We start from the raw sequence: 26,247 nt of genomic DNA, 5'->3' as shown, positions 1-26,247 counted from the left end.
GCCTTACCAAGGTCCTGTACAGCTGCAACATCACCTCATGACTCTTGAATTCAATCCCTCTGCTAATGAACACTAATACACCATAGGCCTTTTTACAAGCTCCGGCCATCTGAGTGGCAACTTTCAAAGAGCAATGAACATAGACCTCAAGATCCCTCTGCTCCTCCACCCTGTATTCCGCGTTTTTATTTGTCCTTCCAAAATGGACAACTTCACACTTGACAGAGTTGAACTCCATCTACCACTCCTCAGCCCAGCTCTGCATCATATCTAAGTCCCTTTGCAGCTGACAATAGCCCTCCTCACTATTCACAACTCTACCAATCTTTGTATCGTCTGCAAATTTACTGACCCACCCTTCAACTCCCTCTGCCAAGTCATTAATAAACATTACAAACAGCTGAGGACCCAGAACTGATCCCTGCGGAACTCCACTTGTAACTGGGCTCCAAGCTGAATATTTACCATCTACCACCACTCTGACTTCGACCGGTTAGCCAGTTCTCTATCCAACTGGCCAAACTTCCCACTATCCCATGCCTCCTGACTTTCCGCATAAGCCTACCATGGGGAACCTTATCAAAGGCCTTACTAAAATCCACGTACACTACATTGACTGCTCTACCCTCATCCACATGCTTGGTCACCTCCTCAAAGAATTCAATAAGACTTGTAAGGCAAGACCTACCCCCCTCAAATCCGTGCTGGCTGTCCCTAATCAAGCAGTGACTTTCCAGATACTCCTAAATCCTATCCCTCAGTACCCTTTCCATTACTTTGCCTACCACCGAAGTAAGACCAACTGGCCTGTAATTCCCGGGGTTATCCCTATTCCCCTTTTTTTTTGAACGGGAGCACAACATTCGCCACTCTCCAGTCCCCTGACACCACCCCCATTGACAGTGAAGGCGAAAAGATCATTGCCAACGGTTCTGCGATTTCCTCTCTTGCTTCCCACATAATCCTAGGATACATCCTGTCAGGCCCGGGGGTACTCGTCTATCCTCCAGTTTTTCAAAATGCCCAACACATCTTCCTTCCTAACAAGTATCTCCTCTAGCTTACCAGTCCATTTCATACTCTCCTCTTCAACAATACGGTCCTTCTCATTTGTAAATACTGAAGAAAAGTACTCATTCAAGACCTCTCCTATCTCTCCCGACTCAATACACAGTCTCCCACTACTGTCCTTGATCGGACCTACCCTCGTTCTTGTCATTCTCATGTTTCTCACATTCGCATAAAAGGCCTTGGGGTTATCCTTGATCCTACCCGCCAAGGATTTTTCATGCCCTCTCTTAGCTCTCCTAATCCCTTTCTTCAGCTCCCTCCTGGCTATCCTGTATCCCTCCAAAGCTCTATCTGAACCTTGTTTCCTCAACCTTATGTAAGCCACCTCCTTCCTCTGTGCAAGACATTCAACCTCCCTCGTCAATCCAGGTTCTCTCTCACGACCTCTTTCCTGCCTGTCAGGTACATACATATCAAGGACGCGTCGTATCTGTTCCTTGAAAAAGTTCCACATTTCAACGACGTCCTTCCCTGACTGTTTATGCTCCTCAGATCCTGTCTTGCAGCACCTGTCTTCCCCCCCCCCCCCCCCCCCCCCCCCCCCCATTGTAAAACCTGCCCTGTTGCGTGCACCTATCTCTCTCCATAACCAAGGTGAAAGTCACAGAATTGTTACCATGAAGGTCCTGCCTTCCCAACTTGCCCCTTACATGACATGTAGTGACCCTCTGGTTAAAACACCGAGTCATGTCTCTCTAGTAACTGAGAGCAACCCTATGGTCATTTGGGATTATGGCGACTTTACTTTTAATAGCAACTGCGTTTATCTTTAGAACCATGTGGCTATCTGTCCTCTGTCATGTTTCTTGTGTTTTGTTCGCAGCCCTGTCAATAAAATAGATTGCTTTGTTTAGCAACGGAGCCAATGTTGCTGCAGATATGTGATCACTACAGACATACAGACACAAAATATATTGTGTAAAAAGTTCAGTTAACCACCGCAGAGAGTAAAATTCTTGGAATAGATTCACTTCACTGAAATTTTAGCTTGCACTCTCTGCGATATAGTAATGATCATGGTATTGTTGTACATTCTTTAACTGCATGTTGCAGTGTTTCAAACAAAACTGCATTGTTGTCCTAGTATTTTATGAAAACAATATGCATTTAATGCAAGCATGAATTTTTGACTAGTCATTGCCTTTTTGTTTTAAGGATGCAAGTTGTCTTTGAAGTAGACACAGACCTACAGAAAAATGTTCAAGCTGTAGTAACATCAGAGCTTATATGGCCATCATTGATCAATACAACACGAGATTTAATTTTCCCACTCACAAACACAAATAACACATCAGTGAGTATTTATTATAAACTTGTATTTAAAAAGTAAATTTAAAAATTGAATAATTTTTTATGGCTTTTAAAAACTTATCATGCAGTAGTTTTTGAGTTCCTAACTATTATTTTCGCACATTTATTTTCCTTAGGAAAAAGAACTAATTTTAGAAAATCCAGCAGATGTGCCTGTGTTTGTCCAATTACTTCCTTTAGCATTATATGCCAATCCTTCATTTGTTGCAGATGTGTTAATGGAAAGGTGCGTATTTGCTTTTTAACTTCATTATTTTTCTACTATTTAATAATGGATGCTGATATAAACAATCCCATCTCATTCTACTCCCATTGCCTTGTATTTTGTAGTCTTCAAAGAAAGGAATAAGATCAAGTGGTATCTCTCTTCCCCCTACCCCTACCCCTTAAGTACATTAGAAAACCGGATAACATTTTAGAAATCAATCTGTTCAGAGATGTTATTAGTACTTTTGGAGCAGGTGGGACTTGAACTCATATTCACTGTCTTGGGTTTAATTACACACTTCAGTTGTGCTCATTTTTCTGGAGTTTAAGCTAGTGATTTATATTGGTCTGTGTAAGTCAGTTTCTTTTTATTTAATAAATAAAGCTTTCAGGAAACTTATTTGCAATTCCATGACTCTTGAATTAAGAAGAGAGGAGGCTGCCTTTAAGACTGAGATGAGGTGGTTTGGGTAGAAGTCAAGGAAGAAGAAAGGGTAAACCACACCAGACCCCTCTGAACGATGAAAAAGCTGGCGAGTAAAATGAAGCAAAAAAGGTTACACACGGCAGATATCAGGTTGATGTTATAAGTGATGACCAGTCTAAATATTAAAAGTTCAGAGGGAGATGAGAAAGGGAATCAACATGAAGAAACTGCAAACTAATATTAAAGGGAATCTAAGTGTCTGTAGACATCTAAATGATAAAATTGTCGTGTGGAATCATACACTACAGTAGAGACCCTTCTGTCCATCATATCTGCACTTGCTCAAACTACTCTAAATCTGCACTAGTCCCCCTTTCTAGAAATGTATCCATAGCTTTAGATGGATAAGCACTTGAAATGTCATAAGTAACTTTTTTTTTTGAAAGGGGAGGTTTTTCCATCTCAACTACCCTCCAGGCAGGGCATTCCAGATTCTCATTTTTCTCTGGGTGGAAAAACATCTTCCTCATTCTCTGGAAACTTCTTGACTTTCATCTTTTTAAAGTTTATACCCTCCTGTTATTAACTCTTCAACTAACAGGAACAGCTGCTTCATATTGACCCTGTCCATGCCCCTCAATTTTGTGTCTCAATCAGGCCCTCTTTCCACATTCTTTTCTGTATAGAAAGCGGTCAGAGTTTCTACAGCCTCCCTTCGTAGCTAAACTGCTCCATCTCTGGCAACATCTTGATGAACCTCCACTTGCAAGGAGGGATGTGACTGACTGGGGACCAACAATGGATTTACACCTGGTGGCAGAGGGCATGATTGAGGTGCAAACGGAGTGTTTTGCATCTTTCTGTACCAAGGAGAAAGATGCTGCCAAAGTCTGACTGAAAGGGCCAAATAGTTGAGATTCTAAATGAGCTAAAAGTTAATAGCGATATTAAAAGGCTAGTGGTACATAAAACTGTTGTCACTGGGACTAGATAGGATTCGTGGGGGGGTGGCGGTGGGAGGAAAGAGGGTGCAGGTGTTTGGCGATACTGACTGTAATCTTTCAGTTCTCCTTGCATAGGAGTAGGGAAGCATCAGTGAGTAGAGAATTAAAATTTTATAACATTTCTTCAGCAAAGAGTGTAAAGATAAACCCAGCAACTTCAGACCATTCTATTTGACTTAACTGCTTTTAACAATGATAATCTGGGACAGAATAACAGTCACGTGGACAGATATAGGTAAATTAAGAAAAGCCAGCATGAGATGGTTCATGTTTGACTAACTTTAGATTTTTGGGACTAGATTGAGAGTAACGTGGTTATACATGAACTTTGAAAATGTTTGATAACTGTGATGTAATTTTGTTTGTGAAGCTGAAGTCGATGGTTAAAGGAGTGGTGCTATATATAAAATTGATTGAATGACAAAGCAGAAAGTAGTTGAAAGTTTATTTTTCTGACTGGGAGGAGGCTGGTATAGTGTTCCCTTGAGTTTAGTGCAGGATCACTGCTTATCAACTGTTCTACTCAATTTCAAAGTTTGTAGTTGACACAACTTGTAGATAATTGAACTTGAGGACAATGTGCATATTGAGGCCATAGGCAGGCAAGTGAAATGGATAGGCATGTGGCAGGTGAACTTTCTTATAGAGAAGTCTGAATTATGCACTTTGCCTCTGCTTGTTCTCCTTTCCAATTTAAACTGAAAAGACATTTCTAGAGAGGATGCAAAAGAGGAAACCTGGGACTATAAATGCATAAAGGAGAAAGTGAGGTCTGCAGATGCTGGAGATAAGAGCTGAAAATGTGTTGCTGGAAAAGCGCAGCAGGTCAGGCTTATGCCCGCGTCGAATTTCCTGTTCCTTGGATGCTGCCTGACCTGCTGCGCTTTTCCAGCAACACACTTTCAGCTATAAATGCATAAACCAAAGGTAGGAGCACATATTGAGAAAGTAGTTTAGATTAAACAGCATATGGATCATAGGTTTTCTAAATAGAGACTTGGAGCAAAAATAAATATGAAGAACCTTTTTGTTTGTAGTAAAATACTGGTTTGACCCCAAGTTGAACTTTTACCCAATTCTGGTGCTCTGCTATTGAAAGACAGCACTGGAGAGGGGGCAGCAAAGATTTCCAAAAATGATTCTAGGGATGAGTAACTTTGTTCAGTGTATAGCTTGGGGGAGTTGGACTCTTCCCCTTGGAGAAGAGAAGATTGAGAGGGATTAAAATGAGCATTCAAAATCATGAGACAAGTCCACAAGAGACATACCACTTCCATTAGCGGAAGGGTTGAGAAGCAGAGGACATAGCTGGCCAAGTGAGGAAAGCGTTGATGCATGAGTAGATTGTCTCCAAACACCACAACTACAGTTACCTGCAATGAGAAGGGAATGGGAGTAGCTGAGTTGAAGCTACACATCATCAACAGGAGCATGACAGACCATGGGACTGCCTTTTGTGTTGTAATCAAACCATAAAAGTAAATTTGATTTTTTTTCAAATAACAAAATTGTAAATTAAGATACTGCCTCAGGTGTATCAACCATTCTTCAAAAGAAAGGTGGCTAACTTTTTTTTATAAATCTTTTAAAACAGGAAATACTTACAGCATTGCTACTTTCACATCTCAACATTTTCATGCAATCTGTATATAACCTTTTTGATGTGTATTTTTAGTGACAAAAATGTTTGAGTTTGGCATTTAGGTTTTTGTATTCACAATACGTTTCCATTTTACAACATGGCATGAAAAGGAAACTCCACAAAGATCATTCTTTCTTCATACAGTGCACTAAATCTAAAAATTGCCAACTATCCTTGTCAGTTCATTGTTACTAGTTAGTTCTAACCAGCAACCGACTTGAGTTCATAATAAATCAGTAATATTATTACGAATGAATGTACAACCACTTCCAAGCTGGATTTTTTGAAGACCTTTTTGACATCAGTTTCAAATTGTGATAGTGATCAATTCGATGTTCTCGCTTATTACTAATAAGTGTTTGATCTATACTATGCAATTGGGGTAAAATCTTTGAAATAGACTGGTTAGTGATATGGAAGATTTAGAAAAAAAGCTTCTATATTTTTCATAACTTTCTTTGTTTAATTTCAGGCTTCACTTGAGCAAACATGCAAATCTGGACACAAAAACCTTTGAATTTAAAATTGCCAGTAACCGTGTAAGTAAAATATATTTCCTTCCAAGGAGAAGAACAAATGGCTCCATTCGTGTGTTAAATAGGAGTTTGAGAGATTCCTATTAAATTTAGATTGCATAGTGGATTCTGAGAGCTCAGGAACTGATGTAAGAACTTGAACTTGAACATGAAATTTAATGGAAGCGAAACCGCACTGCTCACCCATAGGATTGTATGCATACGCAGTTTTAACAGGAATGTGCTGGTCTGGATAGAACCCCCAGCATAATTTTCTGCAATAAAAAGCTTCAAATTGAAATGAGATATGACAACTGATGCAAAGTTTTTTTAAAATTTTTTTCTTCTGAATTGTTTCTAGACATCATCCATCAAAAGTTCTTCAGGATTTGTAGAAGGTTATTCCCGACAATCTGTTTTAAATGTAATTCTAAAATCTGGTGAAAAAAGGTCTATGACCGTGCAGTTTACCCCAATTCACAACAGAACTGTGATGTCCTTAATTATTATAAGGTATGTTTCTGTTCATATATTGACTTCTGATGCAATGACAGTTGAAGTTTATTTCTCATGTTTTCTTTTTTGTAGAAGATTTTGAAATTCATCTCATTTTGAAAATGTCAAATTAGATGACACTTAAAATTTGTTAACTCATGCATGTAATCATCTAATTTGGTCAACTCTAAGTTTGTTGACTTTTTTTGAATTGGGAAAATTTAACAAATGAAGCTTATGTTACTGGTAATTAATTCAGGACTCTGATCTGTGATTATTTTGTCATCTAACTCTTTATTCTGTAGAAACAATCTGACAGTAGTGGATGCAGTTGTGGTACAAGGGCAAGGAACAACAGAGAGCCTGAAGATTGCAGGGAAGCATCCTGGTCCTGGAAGTTCATTACGTTTCAAAATTAATGAAGCTTTGCTTAAAGACTGTTCAGATAGTAAGTAATTCAACACTGAAGAAAGTACAGAAAGGCAATATAAAGAGTGCGCTGGTTAACTCCATTGACTGGATGGCCAGTGTTCAGGTTAATGGCAGCAGCATAAACTGTGGAGTTTGCACGTTCTCCCCGTGTCTGCGTGGGTTTCCTCCGGGTGCTCCGGTTTCCTCCCACAGTCCAAAGATGTGCGGGTCAGGTGAATTGGCCATGCTAAATTGCCCGTAGTGTTAGGTAAGGGGTAATGTAGGGGTATGGGTGGGTTTCGCTTCGGCGGGTCGGTGTGGACTTGTTGGGCCGAAGGGCCTGTTTCCACACTAAGTCTAATCTAAAGTTAGATCCTGAGTCTGGCGGATGTAAACCCTGGGTCTACCCCCTTGCCCTAACCATTGTAAAACAAAGTAATAGTGCTTTGCTGTATTTCGGCAAATATTTGCCAAAGGCCTGCCTTCGAGCCAAGAATTTAGAAGAGGTGTAACAAAAAAACCAAGTAGCAACCAGTGAGTCAAATGGTTGATATTACTGATGCTGCTAGAAATGATTAGAGAACCCCTAACTTTCTGCACTTATTGTCCAGTTAAACAGACAGAGGCCCAAGTTTAATGTCTCATTGAAATGATGGCTTTTCTAACCTTGCTCGTGACCCAGTGATTGTGCTTGAATTAGCTTTAAAAATGCATTCCTCTATTTGTAGTAATTGGTGGGGTGAGGGGAGAAAACAACCAAAATAAATGTGATTATAGATTTGAATTTTATTAATTTGACATTATTTATTATTGCTGTACGATGTCACTGGTAACTTTGCTATTACCAATAGCTAAAAGAAGAGGCTGAACATGCACCTTGAAGTTTGTCCCAGTGGCATTGCACCATCAGATTCATTGTGAAACCTCAGAGAAACATAACAGCAAAGGGGCAACAAGACAGCTCCACGGCACTTTTTTCAAAAGGCTGTTAAGGATGAGCAAAAGTTTAACCTCGCTAATGGCGTCCATGTCCCACGAATGAATGTTTAAAATATGAATTGATACAGTAGGCACAGGCTAGAAAGATCTTGGGTTCAACCTTTTGAGCTTCTGCATAATCAGCTTTACCAAACTTTAGTAGGTGCCATAATTTGCCGTGTACCAACGGCTTTGAAGGAGGTGAAGTGAGAGAGGCTGCATTTGATAATATGGCATCATAAATGTCTAGCAAAACTGGAGTTTGAGAGAATTGGGGCAAATTTTCCACCACTTGGAGTCAGTGCCTGACACAATGGAAGATGAGTGGTTGTTCGAGATCAATCATCTCAGCTCCAGGATATCTCTGCAACAGCTCCTCAGGGTAGTGTCCCAACCCCAACCATTTTCAGCTGATTCATTAAGACTTTCCCTCCATTGTAAGGTCATAAGTGGGGATGGTCACTGTGTAATGTTCAATACCACTTGCAACACCTACTGATGCAGTCCATGTCCAAAATACAGCAAAATCTGAACTATATCCAGGTTTGGGCTGGCAAGTTGCAAGTGACATATATATCGTACAAATGGCTTGCAATGATCATCTCCAACAAAAGAGAAATTAACCACCTGTTAATTAACCTGTACCTGTCCCAAGTAACTGTTGTTTTGTCCCAGATTATCATTGTTTAAAAACACTCACCAAAGTCAAACAGAATGGTCTGAAGTTGCTGGAGTTAACCTTTCTTCAGAGAAGAATATAAGTTATAACAATTGTAATTCTCCAATCCTTGGGACCTCCCTACTCATCTATTTTGAGGGCTGAAAGATTACAGCTAGTATCTCCACTATCAATATCCTGAAAGTTACTATTGACCAGAAACTAAACTGGACTAGCTACATAAATTCTGCAAATAACACTCACTACCTGACTCTCCAAGGCTTGACTATCATCTACAAGGGAAAAAGTGAGGACTGCAGATGCTGGAGATCAGAGCTGAAAAATGTTATTGGAAAAGCGCAGCAGGTCAGGCAGCATCCAAGGAGCAGGAGAATCGACGTTTCGGGCATAAGCCCGATTCCTGAAGAAGTGTCGATTCTCCTACTCCTTGGATGCTGCCTGACCCGCTGTGCTTTTCCAGCAACACATTTTTCAGCTCTGATCTCCAGCATCTGCAGTCCTCACTTTCTCCCATCTACAAGGCACAGGTCAGGAGGGTAATCCCACTTGCCTAGATGGGTGCAGCTCCAACAACATGCTAGGACAAAGCACCTGCTTGATTTGGCACTGTATTCACAAACGTGCATACCCACTACTACTGGTGCTCAGTAACAGTAGTGCATGCCGTCTATAAGATACGCTGCAGAAATTAGTGATTTTGAAGAAGATTTGTCGCTCAGGTTGATAAGTATGTAAGTTAGCTTGCTGAGCTGGAAAGTTTTCAGATGTTTCGTCACCATGACTAGGTAACATCAGAGAGAGTCTCTAGTGAAGTGCTGGTGATGTGTCCCGTCTCTCTATTTATAGGTCTTGGTTTCTCTCTTTAAGGGAAGGTAGATTGATTTAGATCCTATGTGTTTATTGATGGAGTTTGGCTAGAATGCCATGCCTCGAAGAAGTCTCATGTGTGTTTTTGTTTCATCTATACGAGGATGTGTGTTGTCCTCCTTTGTCTGTATGTATGAAAACTAGTGATAGTGGGTCATGAATTACAGTGAATTTAACTGTAATTTGGCTATAGTTTTTGTTGCGTTGTCTGCTTGTTTGGGTTTGTTTGAGGAATCAGCAGATTGTGTGTTTAATAGCCACATTGTCTTACATCAAAGACATCTCCGAAATGACTTCCAGACTACTCAGACCTCTTGGCATCATGATAGTCCAACACACTTACCAACTTACCAACACGCTTAAACAGCGACTAATGAAACTAAAGGATTCATTTAGTTACTACCAGCAAATCTAATGTCATTTACAAGATAATATTCAAGAACTGTAAAAAGAAAATACATCTAACAAACCAGCAAGAAACTTGCCACGAGGATACACAAGCTCCATCAAAAGACACTACCCACTATCACTATGGTCCATACATACAGATAAAGAAGGATACCACTTTAACTGGGACAACACACATTCTGCACAAGTGAAACAAAGACACGCATGAGAATTCTTAGAGGCATGGCATTCTAACCAGAAATCCATCAATAAACACATTGATTTAGGCCCTATCTACCTTCCCTTTTTTTTTCTAAAAAAGAAAGAATCTTTAAGAAACCAAGTACTATAAATAGAGCGGCGGGACATATCAGTGAGTCTCCGGTGAAGCGTTGGTGTTCTTATCAAGTATGGTGATGAAACGTCTGAAAACAAATCTTCCAGCTCAGTGAGCTAACTTACACTGCAGCAGTTCACCGAGGTTCCTTAGAGCATATTCCAAACTCATGACAATTTCCATCTCTTAAGGATAAGGGCAGCAGCTACTTGGGAAACCACCAGCTGAAATTTTGGAAATACATCACTGTTCCTCTTAGTGACACTGGATTAAAATGCTGAAACTCCCCACTCAGTAATTTGGTTTACCAAATTTACTGTAATGGTTCAAAAAAGGCAGTGCACCACCATCACCTTCAGGGCACCTAGAGGTGAACAATAAATGTTGGCCTTGCCAGCAATTCCCTCATCTTCTACCAAATGAATTGTAAGAATTTCAGGTCCAGACTCAACTCATTTCCTGTAGCAATGGTATAAATTTGTCAAAGGTGGGATGTGGCACATGAACTTGCCTTGAAGTGATTTGGATGAGATATCTTATGAGTTGCAAGCAGTGTCAGGCTGGATCCTGGATCCTGGATCACTGCTCTCCATAATGGAAGGGGAGATATATGTAAACATGAAATACGTGTTTACACTTTCATTAAAACTAATTCACTTTTTAAAATTACAGAGATGAAAATGAAAGAGCCAAACTTCACATTGAAGAGAGTTTTTAAAGTAGAAAATACAGGACAGCTCCCAGTTCTTGTCAAATCTATGGAAATTAGTGGATACATCTGTGAAGGATATGGCTTCAAAGTTGTAAACTGTCAAGAGTTTGCACTAAAACCGAATGCCTCTAAAGACATCATTATATTGTGAGTCCTTCTGTTTGTTTTTGTTTGGTTTTGGCTCTTTTGAAGGGCTGTTCAACCCCCACGTTCTTGACGATACTACACTACTTTCAATTTGGAAATGTAATGTGTTTCTGCTTTGCCGTAAGAGAGCTCTAGGGCAATGGACTGAATCAATGAACTATTTTTAAATTATTGGTGTTTGAGAACTTGAGGTTGCCTACTTACAATGCAGTTTTCAAAAACGCATCTGCAACCCTGTAATAAACTAGTCAGCATTATAAATAAGTCGGTTAATTTTTTAAAGAAGTAAACTAAAACCAAGCTTTTTTTTAAAAAAAAAAATTGAAAGTATTTGTTACATAACAAAATAGCAGCTGTGAATTGCAAACCTCTTGGCAGATGATTAAAATTTAGATGCAGTCTATCATTTACAATGTTTGAAGTGCTCCATAATCTGCATGACTAAAAGATACATTTTGTAATGCTTTTGTCTCTTCGTTTAATGTTAAGTAGCTTTATGGTCATGATCTGAATGGGGCCTGATATTTTTATTTTTAGGTTTACACCAGATTTCACTGCCTCCAGAGTTATCCGAGAACTAAGACTTATCACAGCAGGAGGCTCCCAATTTGTTTTCATACTAAATGCATCACTTCCTTATCATATGTTGGCAACATGTGCAGAGGCCCTACCTAGACCTAACTGGGAGCTGGGACTGTATGTGATCATCTCAGGAATAATGAGGTAAGTTTGTAAGATTGCTTCTATATGTCCCTTGATATTTTATTTGTTAACTGATGGTTTAATTGGTGAAATCTCTCACCATACTTTTTTGAACCACGCAAATAAGGAATCTACATCTTAGCAGTTCTGTTTCAATAGAGGAGCACCCCATTACATAAGGACAAAGAACTCTGACACAATTTGGCACAGTGAAGACTTTGGAATGTGTACAAATAAATGGTGTATAGAGTAAAATCCCTGCTGGTTATCTATTGAAAGATGGCTCTGGGCAATTGATTAGGCTATTCAAAGAATATCAACTTCAAGTGATAGTCTTGTTACGTGACCTTGTTTACAAGTAAAGGTTAGATTAGATTCCTTACAGTGTGGAAACAGGCTCTTCGGCCCAACAAGTCCACACCGACCCTCCAAAGAGTAACCCACCCAGTCCCATTTCCCTCTGATTAATGCGCCTAACACCATGGGCAATTTAGCACGGCCAGTTCACCTGACCTGCACACCTTTTGGACTGTGGGAGGAAACCAACACATACTGGGAGAATGTGCAAACTCCACACAGATAGTCACCCGACGCTGGAATCAAACCTAGGACCCTGGTACTCTGAGGCAGCAGTGCTAACCACTGATCCACCGTGCCGCCCTATATCTTGAATGATCTTTATCTGTTTTGTCATTTTGAAGATACCAAGATTCTAAGTAGTCTGTTTGTGTCCTCCCGAAATTGGCAGCTTTATCACAATGGGTGGCACGGTGGTTCAGTGGTTAGCACTGCTGCCTCAGTGCTAGGGACCCTGGTTCAATTCCAGCCTTGGACAACTATCTGTGTGGAGTTTGCATATTCTCCCAGTGTCTGCATGGGTTTCCTCTGGGTGCTCCGTTTTCCTCCCACAATCCAAAGATGTGCGGGTTAGGTGAACTGGTCAAGCTAAATTGTCCCATAGTGTTCAGGGATATGTAGGCTTAGGTGCATTGGTCAGGGATAAATGTAGGGTAATGGGTCTGTGTAGGGCAGTGTGGACTTGTTGGGCCAAAGGGCCTGTTTCCACACTGTAGGAATTCTAATTCTAATAATTAATGAACATCTAAAAGCATGAGTGTGAACTCTGAGAATTATAATGGGTGCTAAAATTTCTTTATGCTGATTAGAAAGTCATCCTTAGTTTGGAAAAACATGAGATTAGCAAATCGTTAAACTTTAGTTAAAAAGTGTATTGAAAAGGGAGTTAGTTTGCAATGTGTTTGATTTATTTGGTTTCTAATAATTCATTCTTTTTTCCAGTGTTTTGTTCCTTTTGGTGATTGGAACAGCTTACTTAGAAGCTCAAGGAATATGGGGACCCTTCAAAAGGCATCTGTCTTTGGAGGGGTCCAGTCCTCCCTTTGACATGGGAAGGACATTCGATCTCAGGAGAATTGTTGGTATTTCATCAGATGGAAAGTAGGTATATAATAGTCTTGCTTGAATCTGTTTCTCATTGGAGTTTTTGGAATATATTACTTGCATTGATCTAATTGCAGCTCATTAGATATAATATTGTACCCCTTCCTCCATTTTATACTACTTGGCTTTTTATTTATTTTTTTTTTGAATGTAGGAATTGCTATGATATCACTAGGGGTGATATGCCACGAAACACATTATGTAGTCTTTGATTTGTGGTGATTAACTAGAATTTTCTGTCAGATCAGCAAAGTGTCATAATATAATTTCATGTTAAAATAATCAGACTGCCAAAATCATCATTGTGGAACCTTTTTAGACTACTTCATCCTCCAAGAGCCAGATTATCCCAGAACATAGAAACATAAGAATTGTTAGACAATTCTTGGTAGTCACATAATACAACAATGCAACAATAATGAAATTGTTGTTTAGGTTAGATTCCCTACAGTGCGGAAACAGGCCGTTTGGCCCATCCAGTTCTCACCGACCTTCCGAAGAGTATTCCACCCCGACCCATTTCCCTCAGACTAATGCACCTAGCACTATGGGCAATTTAGCATGGCCAATTCACCTAACCTGCACATCTTTGGACTGTGGGAGGAAACCTGAGCACCCGAGAAAACCCACGCAGACACTGGGAGAATGTGTGGAGTTTGCACAGGCAGTCGCCTGAGGCTGGAATCAAACCTGGGACCCTGGTGCTGTGAGGCAGCAGTGCTAACCACTGAGTCACCTTGCAGCCTATTTAATCATGGCAATCTCTGTCAATTAGTCTGCAACGCAGATATAAGGTAAGAATAACCCCAGAGATAAAGGTTTGGGAAGCATGGGTGCAAATTTATTATTTTTCTCCTAAGCATGCTAATTTTATCATGTCTCCTACATCATATCCTAAAGTACACTCTGAATAATGAGTCTAGTCTGGGTTAAAAGTAAGCATGCCATCTACTTCAACTTTCTTTCTACAAAACCCTGCATGTAGTTTTGTCGATTAAATATTACTCTAATAAATAATCAGACTAGTTTTGAATTTAACTCCCTTCAAGTGTAGCCTGTAAATCTAACCGTTTCATATTCGAACAAATTCCAAGATTGGGAACCTAGATTTTGTTTTTAAAACCAGTGCTTGGCCTCAACCTCAGTACTTGATACAGTAGGTTTTTTTTCCTTCCAAGCTTAAAGGGATCAAGTACTGTTCCGTCCTCCTTGAACAACTTATGCATCTTGAAGTTTCAAGCTTGTGCAGTATTTATCCTGCTCCAATAGGAGATAGTGGGCTGATGAGAGAACATGCCTATGTTGTTTTGGCCATTAGACAAGCAAATGTTGTGGTTTTTATACATTTGTACCAACATTTCTTAGCCATGATCCTCCAGCGGTTGATGGTTTTCTTTTTTTTCTTCTTCATGCTCATACCTTCAATTCAATGAAAATTGCATATTTTGTTTTGTATCCATAGTACAAGCCCATTTTGTGGTATTAAAATCTCTTCATAAACACTTGTAAAGTATTTGTAATCTTGTATGTCATTGGTTCCATAGTAATAGTTGCATGATCTTGACAGTAGTATTTTACAGTAAATTCTACTTGTATGCCTAACTCTTTTAATGCTTTTATTTTAATGCACCAACAAAATACTGAGTATTCTTTTTGTGCTCAATTAGATTTTGGATAAGTGAAACAGTCCTAAGTTAGTTTTTTTTTGTTGTTTTCAGTTTAAATGCACTTGGATCAGATTCAAATCACAATTCTTCAAGAGGAGTATTTGGAGGAGGTGGTTCTTCAAGACCCAGTGTAGCCAACCACAAGCAGATCCCTGCTGCATCACAGTTGCACAGTAATAGAAACTCTTTAGAATTTGAAAATCCAAAACTAAAAAACAGTTTTTCAAATAACTCCAATAGCACTGGAAGAACGTCTACTCTAACAGTATCTAGTACATCTGCTACAAAAGCTAATGCCATCGTTTCTGAGGCAAATCCACCCCAGAGCCAGACAAACAGGCGAACCAAGACATCAAGACAGTTTCACCAAACACACCAGCAACAGACACAAATACAACCAGATCTACAGTCATTACCACAATTACCAGCAGTGCCTCAACAACAGGAGCAACAAATTGAGAACACTGTTTCACATTTGTCACCTCCTGTTACTTCATGTATAGACAATGCAAATACAAGGCACAGCTCAGAGGACTCTGATATTATGAGCCTCGGAGATACAGTGGACAGAGATTGTGAATTACCAGAATCTCCAACATTAGATGTCTTTACAGAACAGCCTCCATCTCCAGCATCAAAAACTAAAGGTAATGGTTTGAAAAAACAACTTGCATTTTTATCGAATGTTTTTGATAAAGCAGAAATACCTCTGCCTTTTACGAAAGCATAAGAGAAATTTGTGTCAAATCAAAATAGGTTATCCTTTTCAGTGGTGTTTAGGAAGCAGTTGATCTCATTGAAACATGAAATTCTAAAGAGGGCTAAATCATGGACGATGCTGATAAGTTTCTCTGGCTGGAGCCACTAAAACCTAGTACCATACTCTTTATAATGAACGATTAGCCAATTAGGACCATTATGAGAAATTCCTTCACTGAGTTCAATCGATTTTTTTTTTAATTATTAATTTCAGTGGGCTATGGATGAGTGTGTTCAAATAGAAGATGTTTTGGTACTGTGGTAATAGAAGAAAGGTTGAAAAAGAGCTGATGTAGAATTTCAACTATCTCATTGAATTTGAGTAGCCTTGGGGCCGAAAGTCCATCCTCTTATTTCCCATGTCCTTATGTTAGCAATATGACCGAAATCTTTGCCAAGTTCTGGGTTTTCAAGTCTAAAGAAGCTGATATACAGGCTTTCCATAAAACACAAGACCATGGAAGGCATGGTTGCTAATAAAGAAGCAAAATATTGCAAATACCAAACCTAAAATAGAAACAAAGTGCTCAAAAATCTGTCAGCATATCTGCCAGCATCTGTGGAGAGCAAAATGGCTGATGTTTCATGTTGACTATGACTGTCCAGAACAGTAAGGCTCTAACTTTAGGAGCCTATCTCTTCAGGTAAGGAGAGGAACTTGGAGCAAATGGGGAAGGATCTAGATGTGGCCATAAATATTTGTACACATAAATCGTGTACGATCTGCAACACAGGACTAGCAAGGAGGTTTTGCTGAAAGAATTTGATCAGTTAGGTAAATTGGAGAGCAGAGCCTCCAAGGTGGTATGCTTGGGATTACTACCTGAGCCACTGGTATAGTGTAAATAGCATCAAGGAGTTAAATGCATGGTTCAGAAATTTTTGGGGGTGGAATGAGTTTCAGGTCGTGGGGCACTGGCACCATTACTGGGATTAGGAGGCAATAGTTTCAGTGAAATAGGCTTCACTTGAACTGTGCTGAGGCAAGTGTCCTGATGAACTGAATAACTAGGTCGAGAGAGAGGACTGTACCCATTGGGGCTGTGGGTGAGGTGGTGGTCTTTCAAAGCAGAAGGACATGGCAGCACTGCAGCAATTTTTATTTTGTTTTGTTTCAGATTTCTAGCATCGCGTTTCTTTTTTTTTGTCGTTAAGTATATTCAAGGTTGAGAGAGATTTTTAATTAATAAATAAGTTGAGGGGTTATGGGGATTTGGCAGGAAAGTGGAGTTGAGGATTATTTGATCAGCCATGACCCCATTGAATAGTGGAATAAATTTGAACGGAGTTGAGTGCCCTTTTACTCCAAAGTCTTACGGCCAAAAGCATGCACAATACTAACATCCAAAGATTGGAAAGTTTCAGGGTGAGGTGATTTGAGTGATTGGTTGATGGTACTAAAGGCATTTAAGCCAATAAATGCAAAATACTGTGGATGCCAGAAATCTGAAATAAAAACTGGAAGTGCTGGAGAATGGCACCCCTCATCGCTGTCCCCTACAGATACACCAAAATTGGAAGTGTAGTGGACAGGTGGGCCAATGGGCTGAGAAGTGGCAGATGGAGTTTAATTCAGATAAATGTGAGATGCTGCATTTTGGGAAAGTAAATCTTAGCAAAATTTCCACACTTAATGGCAAGGTCCTAGGGAATGTTGCTGTACAAAGAGACTTGGAGTGCAGGTTCATATCTCCTTGAAAGTGGAGTCACAGGTAGATAGGATAGTGAAGAAGGCGTTTGGTATGCTTTCTTTTATTGTCAGAGTATTGAGTACTGGAGTTGGGAGGTCATTTTGTGGCTGTACAGGACATTGGTTAGGTCACTGTCGGAATACTGTGTGCAGTTCTGGTCTCCTTCCTATCGGAAAGACGTTGTGAAACTTGAAAGGGTTCAGAAAAGGTTTACAAGGATGTTGCCAGGGTTGGATGATTTGAACTATAGGGAGAGACTGAACAGGCTGGGGCTGTTTTTCCCTGGACTGTCTGAGGCTGAGGGGTGACCTTATAGAGGATTACTAAATTATGAGAGGCATAGATAGGGTAAATAGACAGTGTTTTCCCTGGGGTTGGGGATTCCAGAACTAGAGGGCATAGGTTTAGGGTGAGAGAGGAAAGATACAAAAGAGACCTACGGGGCAACTTTTTCAACACAGGGTGGCATGTGTATGGAATGAGCTGCCAGAGGAAGTGGTGGAGGGTGGTACAATTGCAACATTTAAGAGGCATTTGGATGGGTATATGAATAGGAAGGGTTTGGAGGTATATGGCCCGGATGCTGGCAGGTGGGACTAGATTGGGTTGGGATATCTGTCGGCATGGACTGGTTGGACTGAAGGGTCTGTTTCCATGCTGTACATTTCTATGACACAATGTCTGGCAGCATCTATGCATAGAGAAACAGTTGGTATTTAGCGTTTGATGCAATTTAAGCAATTAGATTATTTTAAGTTGGTGTTTTAGGATGCCATTGTAAACAATATAGATCATTGAGGACAAGTGATTGGAAATAATGGTGTGCTTCTGTTCCTAAGCCATATGTTCCTTTGTGGTTATAGGTAGCATTTGAGATGAAGAGAAGAGTGGATGGCTGCCTGGGATAACAATTGAATGTGTAATCTCTGAGAGTGGCACATGTGATTTTAAGTTAATAATGAGTCCAGACAATGCAGTCAAGAGAGAAGTTAGAGGTGAAATTGTGGTGGATAAAATTTTTGGTCAGAAACTGCTCTAAGTAATTACGGGCTGTGCCATATATTAATTTCAGTGTGATTGGGGAATGCAGCAACATTAATGAAAGAGTGGTACTGTTTGAAGGTCTTAACCTGATTTTGTCTTGTGGTGTAATTTTCCCTGATGTGCATCAAGCAGATTAACACATAGGTTGAAGCAGGAAATGGAATTCGGTACACTTTGCATGTGAGAGCTGACCCCAAGTCATCATACAATGCACGTCGATGAGGAAGAGAAGGAAACACCGAATCGCTGAGAGTAGGAAGAGAAATAATTGCTAATATTGCTTCTCTTGCAACCAGATGAGAAAGGAACCTGAGTGACAAGTCCCACCAGCTGGACAATGGAGGATAAATGGAGGAGGAAGATTATTATTAATAATGCTAATATTATTATGTCGTAGGCTCCAGAGGAAAGCATGCTGTCTGAATCACTGGGAATTCTGTTTGTGATTTTGATTGAGGTTTCTATGCAAAGATGAAAAGTATCATTGAAGAAACGTAAACTAAAAGCTGTAGTAAAGATGGGCACAAAGGTAATTTGAAATGGCAAGGTTATTTGCACAGGCAAACAGCATTGTTTTTCAGAGGAAAGTGTTTTATAGCCATTTTAATAAAGTGGGAGACAGGTAGTGGCTGAGGAAACTAAACAGTTTGCATCTTCAGTTAGCACAAAGGTCAGAATGATAAATAGGTCAGCACGTTTCAGCGATTGAGGCCAAGGTGCAGAAAGCAGATATCATAGGCAAGTGGTTGGGAGGAGAACAATAAAGGATCTTCACAGATGTTATCAACCCGATGATGAAATTCATGAGCTTCTCACTTCATTAATGTGGAGTAGTTGAAAGAAATTTAATGGACTGTTTGGCTGTGGAAATGGGCCAGAAATCATTGGCATTTAGGCTACTCTTGTACCAAAGCAATTCAATACACCAGAGTGAAGCCACTTAAGCATGCTGGGTCACATCAAGTGCTGTGATGAATGTCTATGTTGGTGTTGCATCAGTTACGTTCAATTCTGTACCATTTGAATTTAAAGAAATATGGCAACATTCATCTGAAGTAACTAAGATTGAAGTAAATGCGTGATGGGTGCGGATTCTAGAGGGACCGAGCAAATTAGCTGCTGCAAAGTATTATGGGAAATGGTATGCCAAAAACTTGGGAATTTGGAACTTTTGTAAGTGGAGTTGTAAGTTATGATGTAAACAGTCAGTGGAACAGATTTGGTTTTGGATTTTTGCAAAATGAATTGACTTGAAAGATGTGGGTGTTGAGGTGATTACAAGTAAATGGTTGAAAATTACCTTGTTTGCTGTTAAGATATTTGAAGTAAGGAGACCCGTTAGATGGCAAGGTCAATGATTGGAAGTGAATAATGGAGAAAAGATTTATTAGCAGAGCATTAAATTCAGAAGAGGATCCCAGGAGCAAGGTGGTAAACAAAATTGGGAATGCTTAGGATTCCACAAAAATTCAGCATGGGGATTACATTTTTAATTGAGTCTTTGCCTCTTACACAAGATACTTGAATATAGTTGCACTGAGGTAATTGCATGAAAAAATCTTTTGTGTCAAAGCCAATTGTAACTAAAATATGGGAAATTGAAGTATTATGTGTATCTATCACACTGTGCAACTCATGTTTATTATGAAATTTACAACAGTATAATTTTGGCATGTCTATAATAGTAATTAGTATCATGTTCAATCACACTGCAAATTCTTTTTTTTTAATAAAAAAGGGACTCTCCCTATTATGTGTCAAAAGATCAGTTCTTAGTTTTAATCCGAGAACTTCGAAAGCAGTGAAGTTTGTCATGTTCCCTTTGGCAAGTATATCTCTCCTTGTGTAAGGAAACCAAAACTGTACACTAATAAAGGGCTCTTTGATTGTAATAACATACCTTTTACTCCTTGATGCTCATTATCTTATTTTTAAAAACTGCTTTCGCAGTTGCCAATACCTACATATTTACTTTCAATAACCCGTGAACACGGGCACCCTAGTCGCTTTGAAATTCAATACTTTGGTTAGATTAGATTACTTAGTGTGGAAATAGGCCCAACAAGTCCACACCGACCTTCCAAAGAACAAACCACCCAGACCCATTCCCCTACATTTATCCCTTCACCTAACACTACGGGCAATTTAGAATGGCCAATTCACCTAACCTGCACATCTTTGTGACTGTGGGAGGAAACCGGAGCAGCCGGAGGAAACCCACACAGACACTGGGAGAATGTGTAAACTACACACACGGTCGCCTGAGGTGGGAATTGAACCTGGGTCTTTGGTGCTGTGAGGCAGTAGTGCTAACTACTGAGCCCACTTTGCCACCCATACTTCCCAGCCCTTTTCCATTTCAAAAACACTTGCATTTGGGAAGAAAAACAGAAATGCAAAGCCTCCAACATTTCTCAATGTTGTATTCCATCTGCCAGATTTTTGGCCACTGATTTAGTCTTTCCAAATCTCCTTGGAGCATCTTTGCACACTCCTTTTAATTCACATTCTCGCTTTGGGTTATGCCAGCTGTAAATTTGGAAATATTACTTTTAAGCCCTATATAGGAGTCATAAATTTAGATTTTAAATAACTGGTGCCCAAGCACTGGTCCTTACCATAGTTCCTTTAGTGACACCCTGTTAACCTGAAAATGAACCATATATTCCTACTGTTTTCTGTCCAATGACCAATTCTCAATAGGTTAATTGCTATGTTTTCCCTTCTCTAATCTTACTCATGACTTTTTTTGCAGGATTCTGAAATGCTCCCAATTCTCAGGTTTACTTTTTTTATGGCAAGTTTGATCCTCTTCCTTTGATCTGATCTAATTCTCTGTAAAATTTGGCCGGAACATTTTCTTTTTTGCCTTTAAATTTTATTGTAAGCTGTTTATTAGACAAAAAGGTAGCATTTTAAAGAACTACCTACTGTCATAACTTTTAACACAGCTTCCCAATCCACTATAACTGGTTTGGTCCTTTTTTATAGGCTTGTAGTTCCTTTGTTTAAATTCATGATTCTAGTTTCTGATTTGAACTTCATCTCTTTCAAATTTAATTAAAATTCCATCATGTGACCATTGGCTCATTTACAGCAAGATTATTATTTAGCACTTTTTCATTGCATGGTAGTAGATTTAAAATCTATCTTAGTACATTGCAAAAATCCATCCTTCCCAGTACTAATACCAGTTAGGTTTACCCAATGAACTTCCTTTGATTACTCCGTCTTAGTGCAATTCAGGAAATTAGAAATACTATTTGCCTGATACAGCCATCTGTCTAGGAGAAGTTGGGTGACTGTACCTGCTCTGGGAATGTTGAATACAATTTTTAAGTCTGAGGCCAATTAAAGGCAAATTTAATTTTGCTGACTATCGTATTCTTGTTACTTTAAACTGTAACTAGATTATCTCAAAGTCATTAAAAGTGGCAGAATTTTATTCACTCAGGATGTGGATGTTACTGACTGGGCCAGCATTTATTGCCCAATACTAATTGCATTTAGGGTGGTGGTTAACTGCCTCCTTAAACTGCTGCAGACTACTTAGTGTAAGTACACCTGCAATGCTGTAATGGAGGTAGCTGTAGGAGTTTTGACCCAGTGAAGCAATGGCAATATATTTTCAAGTCATGATGGTCAGTGTCTTTGAGAGGAACTCGCCAGTGGTGGTGCTCACATCTGCCCTTGACCATCTAGATGTTTGAGAGTTTGAAAGGTGCTGTCTAAGGATCCTTGGTCAATTTCTGCAATGCACATTGCAGGTGGTGCACGGTGCGCGCGTGTGTGTGAGAGAGAGAGAGAGATCTGGTGTCCAGACATGTGGATGGATTCCAAGGAGAAAGTGAGGTCTGCAGATGCTGGAAATCAGAGCTGAGAATGTGTTGCTGGAAAAGCGCAGCAGGTCAGGTAGCATCCAAGGAACAGGAGATTTGACGTTTCGGGCATAAGCCCTTCAGGCTTTAAGGATTCCAAAGATGACTTGCGCATTGCAGGATTCCTAGGCTCTGATCTGCTGTTGTAGATCCCTCTGTATTTATATGACTAGTCTAGTCAGCTTCTGGTCACCTGGTGATCACCAGGTTGTTGATTTGGTGGTGGGGGGTGGGGGGGGATGGTGATGGTAAGAAATGTCACTGATGGTAAAGCTTGGAAACTCTTGGGGCACTGGTTAGATTTTTCTCGCTGAAGATGGTCAGCGCCTGTCGTTTAATATTGCACGAATGATGCTTGTTGTTTATCAGTCCAAACCTGAATGTTGCCCATATCTCGCTACATTTGGACAGTAACTAAGGAGCTTTGAATGGTGCAGAACATTGTTTGCATATCTCTTTTGGAGAAATAATGGAGTGAAGTCATTGAAGCAAATGTATATGATTGGACCTAGGGCATTATCCTGAGGAACAGGGACTTATGGCATAGTAGTAGTGTCCTTACCTCTGAGCTAAGAGACCCAGGTTCAAGTACCACCTGTTCTAGTTGTATATTGTAACACTTCTGAACAGGTTGATAAAAATATCTTGAATGAGGATCATTTGGCACAGTGGTGGTGTTCCAACCTCTGAGCCAGGAGGGCCAGTTCAAGTCCCACGTGTTCCAGAAATGAATAATAGTATGACTGAGTAGGTTATTTTGAAAATATCTATCCTCCTTTAAAGTTTTCTCTAGGAAATCTATCCTGAGGAATGAAATTCGTCAACAAATTCCACCCTGACCTTAAATTTACCTGGACCATCTCAGACACCTCCCTCCCCTTCCTGAACCTCTCCATCTCCATTAATGACGACCGACTTGATACTGACATTTTTTACGAACCTACCGACTCCCACAGCTACCTGGATTACACCTCTTCCCACCCTACCTCTTACAAAAATGCCATCCCGTATTCCCAATTCCTCTGCCTCTGCCGTATCTGCTTCCAGGAGGACCAGTTCCACCACAGAATACACCAGATGGCCGCCTTCTTTAGCGACCGCAATTTCCCTTCCCACGTGGTTAAAGATGCCCTCCAACACATCTCGTCCACATCCTGTACCTCTGCCCTCCGACCCCACCCCTCCAACCATAACAAGGACAGAACGCCCCTGGTATTCACCTTCCACTGTACCAACCTTCGCATAAACCAAATCATCCGCCAACATTTCCACCACCACCACCAGGGATGTATTTCCCTCCCCACCCCTTTTTCCGCCTTCTGCAAAGACCGTTCCCTCCGTGACTACCTGGTCAGGTCCACGCCCGCTCCCCCCCCCTCCCATCCTGGCATCGTCCCCTGCCACCGCAGGAATTGCAAAACCTGCACCCACACTTCCTACCTCGCCTCCATGCAAGGCCCTAAAGGAGCCTTCCACATCCATCAAAGTTTAATCTGCACATCCACCAATATCACTTATTGTATCTGCTGCTCCCGATGAGGTCTCCTCTACATTGGGGAGACTGGGCTCCTCCTAGCAGAACGCTTTAGGGAACATCTCCGGGACACCCGCACCAATCAACCACACCGCCCTGTGGCCCAACATTTCAACTCCCCTCCCCCTCTGCCGAGGACATGGAGGTCCTAGGCTTCCTTCACCGCCACTCCCTCACCACCAGACGCCTGGAGGACAAACGCCTCATCTTCCGCCTTGGAACATTTCAACCCCAGGGCATCAATGTAGGCTTCAACAGTTTCCTCATTTCTCCTTCCCCCACCTCACCCTAGTTCCAAACTTCCAACCCGGCACTGTCCCCATGACTTGTCCTACCTGCCTGTCGTCTTTTCCACCTATCCATTCCACCCTCCTCCCTGACTTATCACCTTCATCCCCTCCCCCACTCACCTATTGTACTCTATGCTACTTTCTCCCCAACCCCACCCTCCTCTAGCTTATCTCTCCACCCTTCAGGCTGTCTGTCTTTACTCCTGATGGGCTTTTGCCTGAAACGTCGATTTTGCTGCTCCTCTGATGCTACCTGAACTGCTGTGCTCTTCCAGCACCACTAATCCAGAATATTTTGGTAAGTGGTTGTGTCAAGGCCTTGCCTGGTCCAGTGCTATGTCATAACATGTCTAAAAATGTTTGTCATTTCTCAGGATAGATATTTTTAGAGACGTTCTGGAATGCAGATGACTGACCTCCAAAATGACAGCCACAGGATTCTTTACCTGTGATTTGTTGAACTGTGTGGCTGATGTGGCAACCACTACAGTAATACTACTTTTAATATGTTACATTTAAATGACGTTAAGAAGTTGCTGTTGATTATTGAAGTTTACAAAGCACTTCCTGAAATGGTATAACTGGCATCTGCCTCGTGGAAGAAATGTGTGAAGATTACAAGCATTCCATTTTAGAATGATTGATTGAGAGACGGTCCCCCAGCTAATCAATGTGGGGAAACATTGTGCAGAATGTAACAGGATGATAGTAAAAGGCGTTCAACTTTTTCAAATCAAGAAACAGTCCAATTGATTATCTAGAATAAGTCACACTGAAGGAGCTAGCTATTGATGTGAAATTAAAACGAGAAACAAAAGAAACCAAATTGACGTGTAATTGCATGTGTGATTGGAGAGAAAAGGGATTCAAAGTGTTGACCTTTATCTTGAACTTAAGGTGAGTAAATAGTAATTTTAAATGTCAGCAATCTGAATTCAGCCGCTTATTGTTTGTTGAGGGATATGAATAAAATACAGTTAGCTGCTGGAATTGGTGGTTTCTACTAATTAATGAGAAACGTATTCTCAGAAGGTTCTCCTGGCCACAGAAAATTCAGACCAATAGTGTTATATAATCTGTTCTGGGAGGACTTCCAATGCATATGGGAATAATGTTGATGGCACAGACCTCTCCATGTAATGCGAGTCACACTGTTATTGAAGTATATCAAAGCTCAAAGGCCAGCATGAATCCTGACTCCTGTTAGGGAAAATTTAAGTTTATTAACAGTTGCTTTGATCGTTGTGATAGGCTTGCTTAATCACTTTGGCCCAAGTTGGAACCCTGAGTTCTGAAAAGAAGGTTTATACACAAGACCTTCCAAGTACTGATGGCATTTATCCTAGGATCCTCTGGGAAGCTAGGGAGGAGATAGTGGAGCCATTGGCCTTGATTTTTATGTCATCGTTGTCTACGGGAATAGTGCCAGAAGACTGGAGGATAGTGAATGTGGTCCCCTTGTTCAAGAAGGGGAGTAGGGATAGCCCTAGTAACTATAGGCCAGTGAGTCTCACTTCTGTTGTGGGCAAAGTCTTGGAGAGAATTGTAAATCCTATCCCTTATGAACATCTGGATAGGAATAATGTGATCAAGGATAGTCAGCATGGTTTTGTGAAGGGCAGGTCGTGCCTCACAAACTTTTATTGAGTTCGTTGAGAAGGTGACCAAGGAAGTGGACGAGGGTAAAGCAGTAGATGTGGTGTATATGGATTTTAGCAAGGCGTTCGATAAGGTACCCCATGGCAGGCTAATGCAAAAACTTCGGAGGTATGGCATTGAGGGTGCATTAGAGGTTTGGATTAGGAATTGGCTGGCTGGAAGGAGACAGAGGGTAGTAGTTGATGGTATAGGTTCATCTTGGAGTGCAGTTACTAGCGGTGTTCCACAAGGATCTGTTTTGGGACCATTGCTGTTGGTCATTTTTATAAATGACCTAGAGGAGGGGCTTGAAAGCTGGGTGAGCAAGTTTGCGGATGACATGAAAGTTGGTGGAGTTGTGGACAGCGAAGAAGGATGTGGCAGGTTACAGTG

General features: G+C 40.6%; 1 protein-coding gene across 2 annotated transcripts in view; it reads left to right on the top strand.

Annotated features, from left to right (window-relative positions):
* tmem131 (transmembrane protein 131) overlaps window positions 1-26,247 on the top strand; it is a 211,265-nt gene that overhangs the window by 161,276 nt on the left and 23,742 nt on the right. For both annotated transcript variants that reach the window (XM_060826240.1, XM_060826238.1), the window contains 9 exons: window positions 2,227-2,365; window positions 2,499-2,608; window positions 6,135-6,201; window positions 6,539-6,690; window positions 6,978-7,120; window positions 11,004-11,190; window positions 11,728-11,913; window positions 13,192-13,350; window positions 15,072-15,667. In XM_060826240.1, coding sequence (XP_060682223.1) covers window positions 2,227-2,365; window positions 2,499-2,608; window positions 6,135-6,201; window positions 6,539-6,690; window positions 6,978-7,120; window positions 11,004-11,190; window positions 11,728-11,913; window positions 13,192-13,350; window positions 15,072-15,667 — 1,739 coding nt within the window. The remainder of the gene's footprint in view (window positions 1-2,226; window positions 2,366-2,498; window positions 2,609-6,134; window positions 6,202-6,538; window positions 6,691-6,977; window positions 7,121-11,003; window positions 11,191-11,727; window positions 11,914-13,191; window positions 13,351-15,071; window positions 15,668-26,247) is intronic.

Source organism: Hemiscyllium ocellatum, chromosome 6 (assembly GCF_020745735.1).
Source record: "Hemiscyllium ocellatum isolate sHemOce1 chromosome 6, sHemOce1.pat.X.cur, whole genome shotgun sequence".
Taxonomy (NCBI): Eukaryota; Metazoa; Chordata; class Chondrichthyes; order Orectolobiformes; family Hemiscylliidae; genus Hemiscyllium; species Hemiscyllium ocellatum.
The sequence above is the reverse complement of the archived record's forward strand: the minus strand, read 5'-3'. Positions and strand labels throughout refer to the sequence as shown.